The 9,460-nt window shown below is 58.4% G+C and overlaps 1 protein-coding gene across 1 annotated transcript in view; it reads left to right on the forward strand.

The window, feature by feature from the left end:
* STRN4 (striatin 4) overlaps window positions 1-9,109 on the forward strand; it is a gene marked incomplete at its 5' end in the record, with an annotated part of 40,284 nt that extends 31,175 nt beyond the window's left edge. The window contains 3 exons of the mRNA XM_082299664.1: window positions 2,629-2,730; window positions 4,828-4,914; window positions 5,882-9,109. Coding sequence (XP_082155790.1) covers window positions 2,629-2,730; window positions 4,828-4,914; window positions 5,882-6,051 — 359 coding nt within the window. The 3' untranslated portion in view covers window positions 6,052-9,109. The remainder of the gene's footprint in view (window positions 1-2,628; window positions 2,731-4,827; window positions 4,915-5,881) is intronic.
* Between the last annotated feature and the right edge of the window lie 351 nt (window positions 9,110-9,460).

Raw genomic sequence — 9,460 nt, forward strand, 5'->3', positions numbered from 1 at the left:
AGGGTCACCTGGGGTTACCAAAGGTCACCTGAACCCCCCACAATGTCCCCAAGGGTCACCTGGGGTCACCAAGGGTCACCTGACCCTGCCCATGTCCCCAACTGTCCCCAAAGGTCACCTGAACCCTCCCACTGTCCCCAAGGGTCACCAAGGGCCACCTGAACCCTCCCACTGTCCCCAAGGGTCCCCAAGGGCCACCTGAACCCTTCCAATGTCCCCAAGGGTCACCAAGGGCCACCTGAACCCTCCCCTTGTCCCCGAGTGTCCCCTGACCCCCTCGATGTCCCCAAGGGTCCCACGATGTCCCCGAGTGTCCCCTGACCCCCCACTGTCCCCAGGTGTCCCCAGATGTCCCCTGACTGCCTGATGTCCCCAGATGTCCCCGAGTGTCCCCCGCTGTCCCCTGACCCCCCCCGCTGTCCCCGAGTGTCCCCAGATGTCCCCAGGTGTCCCCTGACCCCCCCACTGTCCCCAGATGTCCCCAGGTGTCTCCCAGGTGTCCCCTGCTGTCCCCTGACCCCCCCCCCCGCTGTCCCCGAGTGTCCCAGATGTCCCCAGGTGCCCCCAAGTGTCCCCCGCTGTCCCCTGACCCCCCCGCTGTCCCCGAGTGTCCCAGATGTCCCCAGATGTCCCCAGGTGTCCCCAAGTGTCCCCAGCTGTCCCCTGACCCCCCCCCATCCCCGAGTGTCCCCTGACCCCCCCCACTGTCCCCAGGTGTCCCCAAGTGTCCCCCGCTGTCCCCTGACCCCTCTGCTGTCCCCGAGTGTCCCCAGGTGTCCCCAGGTGTCCCCAGACCCCCCCAGGTGTCCCCAAGTGTCCAGGTGTGTCCCCCGCTGTCCCCAGGTGTCCCCGAGTGTCCTCTGACCCCCCTGCTGTCCCCTGACCCCCCTTGCTGTTCCCAGGTGTCCCCGAGTGTCCCCGAGTGTCCCCAGGTGTCCCCAAGTGTCCCCAAGTGTCCCCAGATGTCCCCAGGTGTCCCCAAGTGTCCCCCGCTGTCCCCTGACCCCCCCGCTGTCCCCAAGTGTCCCCAAGTGTCCCTAGGTGTTCCCGAGTGTCCCCTGCTGTCCCCTGACCCCCCCCAGGTGTCCCCAGATGTCCCCAGGTGTCCCCTGACCCCCCCGCTGTCCCCTGATGTCCCCAGATGTCCCCAAGTGTCCAGGTGTGTCCCCCGCTGTCCCCAAGTGTCCCCCGCTGTCCCCTGACCCCCCCGCTGTCCCCGAGTGTCCCCAGATGTCCCCAGGTGTCCCCTGACCCCCCCACTGTCCCCAGATGTCCCCAGGTGTGTCCCCAAGTGTCCCCAGGTGTCTCCCAGGTCTCCCCAAGTGTCCAGGTGTGTCCCCGCTGTCCCCAGGTGTCCCCGAGTGTCCCCTGACCCCCCCGCTGTCCCCTGACCCCCCTTGCTGTTCCCAGGTGTCCCCGAGTGTCCCCGAGTGTCCCCAGATGTCCCCAGGTGTCCCCAAGTGTCCCCAGATGTCCCCAGGTGTCCCCAGGTGTCCCCAGGTGTCCCCAAGTGTCCCCAAGTGTCCCCCGCTGTCCCCTGACCCCCCCGCTGTCCCCGAGTGTCCCCAGATGTCCCCAGGTGTCCCTAAGGGTCCAGGTGTGTCCCCCGCTGTCCCCAGGTGTCCCCCGCTGTCCCCTGACCCCCCCGCTGTCCCCCAGCTGTCCCCTGATGTCCCCAGGTGTCCCCAGATGTCCCCAGGTGTCCCCAAGTGTCCCCCGCTGTCCCCTACCCCCCCGCTGTCCCCAAGTGTCCCCAAGTATCCCTAGGTGTTCCCGAGTGTCCCCTGCTGTCCCCTGACCCCCCCCAGGTGTCCCCAGATGTCCCCAGGTGTCCCCTGACCCCCCTGATGTCCCCAGATGTCCCCAAGTGTCCAGGTGTGTCCCCCGCTGTCCCCAAGTGTCCCCCGCTGTCCCCAAGTGTCCCCCGCTGTCCCCTGACCCCCCCGCTGTCCCCAAGTGTCCCCCGCTGTCCCCAAGTGTCCCCAAGTGTCCCCCGCTGTCCCCTGACCCCCCGCTGTCCCCAGATGTCCCCAGGTGTCCCCAGGTGTCCCCAGATGTCCCCAGGTGTCCCCAGGTGTCCCTGAGTGTCCCCTGGCCCCCCGCTGTCCCCTGACCCCCCCGCTGTCCCCGAGTGTCCCCGAGTGTCCCCTGGTGTCCCCTGACCCCCCCGCTGTCCCCGAGTGTCCCCAGATGTCCCCAGGTGTCCAAGTGTGTCCCCCGCTGTCCCCAGATGTCCCCAAGTGTCCCCCGCTGTCCCCTGACCCCCCTGCTGTCCCCGAGTGTCCCCAGGTGTCCCCAGATGTCCCCAAGTGTCCCCCGCTGTCCCCTGACCCCCTGCTGTCCCCAGGTGTCCCCAAGTGTCCCCTGACCCCCCCGCTGTCCCCCAGCTGTCCCCTGATGTCCCCAGATGTCCCCAGGTGTCCCCAGATGTGCCCCGCTGTCCCCGAGTGTCCCCAGGTGTCCCCTGACCCCCCCGCTGTCCCCGAGTGTCCCCAGGTGTCCCCGAGTGTCCCCTGACCCCCCCCCGCTGTCCCCGAGTGTCCCCAGGTGTCCCTGAGTGTCCCCAGATGTCCCCAGGTGTCCCCAGGTGTCCCCGAGTGTCCCCTGACCCCCCCGCTGTCCCCGCAGGTGGCTCGGCCCAGGTGAACCAGGTGGTCACTCACCCCTCGCAGCCGCTGACCATCACGGCCAGCGATGACCGCGCCATCCGCTACCTGGACAACCGCACCGGTGGGGCTCCACGAGCTTAATTGGGGGTAATTAGGGGCTAATGAGCGCAATTAGGGAGAGCTAGGAGGTTCGTTAGCTTAATTAGGTGGTCATTAGGGGTTAATCAGTGTAGTTAGGGGGTAGCTAGGAGGTTCGATAGCTTAATTAGGGGGTAATTAGGGGTTAGTCAATGTAATTAGGGGTAGGTAGGAGCATAGATAGCTTAATTAGGGGGTAATTAGGTGTTAATCAATGTAATTAGGGGTAGCTAAGAGGCTAGATAGCTTAATTAGGGGGTAATTAGGGGTTAATCAGTGTAATTAGGGGCAGCTAGGAGGTTAGTTAGCTTAGTTAGGTGGTCATTAGGGGTTAATCAATGTAGTTAGGGGGTAGCTAGGAGGTTAGATAGCTTAATTAGGGGGTAATTAGGTGTTAATCAATGTAATTAGGGGTAGCTAAGAGGCTAGATAGCTTAATTAGGGGGTAATTAGGGGTTAATCAGTGTAATTAGGGGCAGCTAGGAGGTTAGTTAGCTTAGTTAGGTGGTCATTAGGGGTTAATCAATGTAGTTAGGGGGTAGCTAGGAGGTTAGATAGCTTAATTAGGGGGTAATTAGGGGTTAGTCAATGTAATTAGGGGTAGCTAGGAGCATAGATAGCTTAATTAGGGGGTAATTAGGTGTTAATCAGTGTAGTTAGGGGGTAGCTAAGAGGCTAGATAGCTTAATTAGGGGGTAATTAGGGGCTAATTACTGTAGTTAGGGGCAGCTAGGAGGTTAGATAGTTTAATTAGGCGGTAATTAGGGGTTAATCAATGTAATTAGGAGTAGCTAGGAGGTTCGATAGCTTAATTAGGGGTTAATTGGGGGTTAATCAATGTAATTAGGGGTAGCTAAGAGGCTAGATAGCTTAATTAGGGGCTAATTAGTGTAGTTTGGGGGGAGCTAGGAGATTAGTTAGTTTAATTAGGCGGTAATTAGGGGTTAATCAATGTAATTAGGGGTAGCTAGGAGGTTAGGTTAATTAGGAGGCAATTAGGAGTTAATGTAAGTAGGGGTAGCTAGGAGGTTAGTTAGGTTAATTAGGAGGCAATTAGGGGTTAATCAATGTAATTGGGGGTAGCTAGGAGGCTAGATAGATTAATTAGGGGGTAATTAGGGGGTAATTGGGGGCTAATTAGTGTAGTTAGGGGGTAGCTAGGAGGTTCGTTAGCTTAATTGGGGCTAATTAGGGGTTAATCATTGTAATTGGGGGTAGCTAGGAGGTTAGTTAGCTTAATTATGTGGTAATTAGGGGTTAATCAATGTAATTAGGGGTAGCTAGGAGGTTAGATAGCTTAATTAGGGGGTAATTAGGGGTTAATCAATGTAATTAGGGGTAGCTAGGAGGTTAGTTAGCTTAATTAGGGGGTAATTAGGGGTTAATGGGTGTAATTAGGGGGCACTAGAGCGATTATCACGTTAATTGGAGTAATTGGGGGTTAATTAGCTTGATTTGGGGTTAATTAAGGGTTGATTGGGGTGATTAGAAAGTTAATTAGGGGGCTGATTGAGGGTTAATTGGGGTAAGTGGGGGGGGGTGTCCCTGGACAACCATGAAGGTGGGGGGGTTAATTGGGGTAATTAGAGGCTTAATTAGGGGACTTAATTACCTTAATGGGTGGGGGGGGCTCCCTGGACAACGGGACAGGTGATGGTGGGGGGCAGAGGTTAATTAAGGCAACTAATTAACTTAATTGGAGGGCTTAATTAGGCCAATGAGATGGGGCTTGATCGGCTTAACGAGGAGGCCTTAATTAGGATTATTTGGGGGGCTTCATGACCCAACCGCGCCGGTGAGGGGGGCTAATTAGGGGAGGGGTTAATTAACTTAACGAGGAGCGTTTTAATGGGATAATGAGAGGAGGGGCTTATTTATGGTAATGAGGGGGAGGAGCTTCGTTAGGAGAACGAGCTTGGGTTAACGCCGGGCAGCTGTGGGGCTTCGTTAGGGGTAATTAGGGGGTAATTAGGGGTTAATTAGCATAATGGGGGCTCAAAGGAGGCGGGGAGGGGGCGGGGCCGCTCTGGCCACGCCCCCCTGACCCCGCCCCCCCTCCGTGGCCCCGCCCCCTCCGCAGGTAAGGTCGTGCACTCGATGGTGGCGCACCTGGACGCGGTCACCTGCCTGGCGCTGGACCCCGGCGGCGCCTTCCTGCTGTCCGGCAGTGAGTGACCGCTGGGTGACCGCTGGGTGACCGCTGAGTGACTGCAGAGTGACCCCTGAGTGACCGCAGAGTGACCGCTGGGTGACCGCTGGGTGACCGCTGGGTGACCCCTGAGTGACCGCTGGGTGACGGCTGAGTGACTGCAGAGTGACCCCTGAGTGACTGCAGAGTGACCGCTGAGTGACCGCTGAGTGACCGCTGGGTGACCGCTGGGTGACGGCTGAGTGACCGCTGGGTGACCCCTGAGTGACCCTGACTGACTGCTGAGTGACCCTGAGTGACCACTGGGTGACCTCTGAGTGACTGCTGAGTGACTGCTGAGTGACCCCTGAGTGACTGCTGAGTGACCGCTGAGTGACCGCTGCGTGACTGCAGAGTGACCCCTGAGTGACCGCTGGATGATGGCTGAGTGACCCCTGAGTGACCACTGGGTGACCCCTGAGTGACCGCTGAGTGACTGCTGAGTGACCGCTGAGTGACCACTGAGTGACTGCAGAGTGACCCTGAGTAACCACTGAGTGACCTCTGAGTGACCCTGAGTGACCGCTGTCACTGCCATTGTCATTGTCACCTGTGCCCACATCCCCAGGCGTGTCCCCAGTGTCCCCAGTGTCACCCCAGTGTCCCCCCAGTGTCCCCAGTGTCCCCAGTGTCCCCAGTGTCCCCAGTGTCCCCTCTGTCCCCAGGTCACGACTGTTCCCTGCGCCTGTGGCACCTGTGTCACCCCAGTATCCCCAGTGTCCCCAGTGTCCCCTCTGTCCCCAGTGTCCCCAGTGTCCCCCCCAGTGTCCCCTGTGTCACCCCAGTGTCCCCAATGTCCCCAGGTCACGACTGCTCGCTGCGCCTGTGGCACCTGTGTCACCCCAGTGTCCCCAGTGTCCCCAGTGTCCCCAGTGTCCCTGTGTCACCCCAATGTCCCCAGTGTCCCCAGTGTCCCCAGTGTCCCCAGTGTCCCCTCTGTCCCCAGGTCACGACTGTTCCCTGCGCCTGTGGCACCTGTGTCACCGCGCCTGCGTGCAGGAGCTGCCCGCGCACCGCCGCAAGCACGAGGAGGCCGTGCTGGCCGTGGCCTTCCACCCGCGCCGCGCCCTCAGCGCCAGCGCCGGCGCCGACGCCCTGGCCAAGGTCTTCGTGTGACCCCGCGGGCACCCGCGGACGGCCGGCATGGCCGGGATGGCCGGTCAGAGTGCCCGGGATGGCCGGTCAGAGCGCCCATGGACAGCTGGTCATAGTGCCCGGGATGGCCGGTCAGAGCGCCCATGGACAACTGGTCACAGTGCCCGGGATGGCCGGTCAGAGCGCCCATGGACAGCTGGTCATAGTGCCCACAGACTGCTGGTCATAGTGCCCACAGACTGCTGGTCACAGCGCCCGGGATGGCCGGTCACAGTGCCCATGGACAGCTGGTCACAGTGCCCACAGACTGCTGGTCATAGTGCCCGGGATGGCCGGTCAGAGCGCCCATGGACAGCTGGTCATAGTGCCCACAGACTGCTGGTCAGAGCGCCCGGGATGGCCGGTCAGAGTGCCCATGGACAGCTGGTCATAGTGCCCACAGACTGCTGGTCATAGTGCCCACAGACTGCTGGTCACAGCGCCCGGGATGGCCGGTCAGAGCGCCCGGGATGGCCGGTCCCAGTGCCCATGGACAGCTGGTCATAGTGCCCATGGACAGCCGGTCACAGCGCCCGGGCATGGCCGGTCAGAGTGCCCACGGACAGCTGGTCATAGTGCCCGGGCATGGCCAGTCACAGTGCCCACGGACAGCCGGTCACAGTGCCCATGGACAGCTGGTCACAGTGCCTGGGATGTCCAGTCACAGTGCCCACGGACAGCTGGTCCCAGTGCCCACGGACAGCTGGTCCCAGTGCCCACGGACAGCCGGTCACGGTGCCCACGGACAGCTGGTCACAGTGCCCACAGACAGCCGGTCACAGTGCCCACGGACAGCCGGTCACGGTGCCCACGGACAGCCGGTCACGGTGCCCACGGACAGCCGGTCACAGTGCCTGGGATGTCCGGTCACAGTGCCCACGGACAGCTGGTCACAGCGCCCGGGCATGGCCGGTCAGAGTGCCCATGGACAGCTGGTCCCAGTGCCCACGGCCGGCCGGTCCCAGTGCCCACGGCCGGCCGGTCCCAGTGCCCACGGACAGCCGGTCACAGTGCCCACAGACAGCCGGTCACAGTGCCCATGGACAGCTGGTCATAGTGCCTGGGATGTCCGGTCCCAGTGCCCACGGACAGCCGGTCCCAGTGCCCACGGCCGGCCGGTCAGAGTGCCCGGGATGTCCGGTCACAGCGCGGCAGCGGGACAGGAGGTGGCACCACGGTGACATCGGTTTCTCTGGGTGTTGGTGGCCCCTGGTGGCACCTGGTGGCCTCGGTCACCTCCAGGGACAGGGGTGGCACAGCTGAGGTGGCCCCTGGTGGCCCCTGGTGGCACCTGGTGGCCTTGGTCACCCCTTGGTCACCTCCAGGGACAGGGGTGGCACAGCTGAGGTGGCCCCTGGTGGCCCCTGGTGGCCCCTGGTGGCTCCTGGTGGCCCCTGGTGGCCTCGGTCACCTCGCCCTGCCCACGGTGGCACAGCTGAGGTGGCCCCTGGTGGCACCTCCAGGGACAGGGGGTGGCACCTGGAGGGACAATTCCCGTCCCCTCCCTCAAATTTGGGACAAATTTGGGACAATTTGGGGGATTTTTTTCCCTCCGGGTAAAATCCCAAATTTTAGGAATTTTTTTTTTTTTTTTTTTTTTTTCCCCCCTCTCCCAAATTTTGGGGATTTTCCCCACAAGTTTTAGGATTTTTTTTTTGCTCAGATAAACCCCAATTTTTAGGATTTTTTTTCCCTCGGACAAATCCCAAATTTTGGGGATTTTGCCTCCAATTTTTGGGATATTTTCTGCTAGATAAACCCCAATTTTTAGGATTATCCCCCCAGTTTTTAGGATTTCTTCTCTGGATAAATCCCAAATTTTGGGGATTTTCTTCCCCCCAATTTTTAAGATTTTTTCCCTCGGATAAATCCCAAATTTTGGGGATTTCCCCCCAATTTTTAGGATTTTTCATCCCTGAATAAATCCCAAATTTTGGGGATTTTGCCCCCAATTTTTGGGATATTTTCCGCTAGATAAACCCCAGTTTTTAGGATTATCCCCCCAGTTTTTAGGATTTTTTCTCTGGATAAATCCGAAATTTTGGGGATTTTCCTCCCCCCAATTTTTAGGATTTTTTCCCTCAGATAAATCCCAAATTTTGGGGATTTCCCCCCAGTTTTTAGGATTTTTCATCCCTGAATAAATCCCAAATTTTGGGGATTTTTCCCTCCTGGATGAATCTCAATTTTTAGAGTTTCCCCATAATTTTTAGGAGATTTTTTTCCCCCAAGTTTTGGGATTTACCCCCAATTTCTTTTTTTTAGGAATCCCCCCCTTCCCCCCCCCCCCCCCCCCCCGGAGAAATCCCAGATTTCGGGAATTTTCTCCTGGATAAATCCCAAATTTTGGGGAGTTTTTTTCTCCAATTTTTGGGATTTTTCCCCCCAAATTTTGGGATTTCCCCGCCCCCCCTCCCCCCCCCAGTTTTTGGGATTTTTTCCCCCCAAATTTGGGATTTTTTTCCCCCCATTTTTTGGGATTTTTTCCCTCCCATTTTCTGGGATTTCCCCCCAAATTTTGGGGGGATTTTTTTCCCCTCCAAGTTTTGGGCTTTTTTCCCCCCCAATATTTGGGATTTCCTCCCCCAGTTTTTGGGATTTTCCCACAATTTTGGGGATTTCCCTCCTGTGGGTAAATCCCAAATTTTGGGTATTTTTCTCCTCCAAATTCTGGGATTTTTTCTCCCCAAATTTGGGATTTTTTTCTCCCTCTTTTTTGGGATTTTCCCCATTTCCCCTCCCCCCGTTTTTTGGGATTCCCCCCCCCCCCCCCAAATTTTTGGGATTTTCCCCCAAATTTTGGGATTCCCCCCCGCTTTGTAAAGTTGTACAGCCAAAACCTCCCCAAAATCCCCTAAAAACCCCCAAAATCCCCTAAAAACCCCCCACAATCCGGGGCTGTCACCGCTGCCTTATCACCGTGTGATAATCGGGTGCCGTGTCCCCTCCCCCCGCCCCCCAAATTCCCAAAAACCCCCCCGAAATTCCCCGAATTTTCCCGAAATTCCCCTTTTTAACGGAATTTTCTTGGCTATTTATTTGGTGGTTTTTTTTGGGGGGGGGGGGCGCGGTGGGGGAGGGGAGGGGGAAAGTGGGGGAGGGGCGGCAATAAAAGATTTTGGAAAGAGCTGAGGTGTCCCGGAGGGGGGGGAGGGGCCGAAAAATGGCACCAAAAAAGAGACAAAAAAAGGACATTTTTGGTGTCGCCACCCCCCGGCGTTGCCCCCAAACCTCGTTGTCCCCAAATCCCCCCCAATTGTCCCCAAATCCCCTCCAATTGTCCCCAAATCCCCCCCAAGTGTCCCCAAATCCCCCAATTGTCCCCAAATCCCCCCAATTGTCCCCAAATCTCTCTCAAATGTCTCCAAATCCCCCCTCGTTGTTCCCAAAT

Source organism: Coloeus monedula, assembly GCF_965178545.1.
Source record: "Coloeus monedula genome assembly, chromosome: 33".
NCBI classification, from domain to species: domain Eukaryota; kingdom Metazoa; phylum Chordata; class Aves; order Passeriformes; family Corvidae; genus Coloeus; species Coloeus monedula.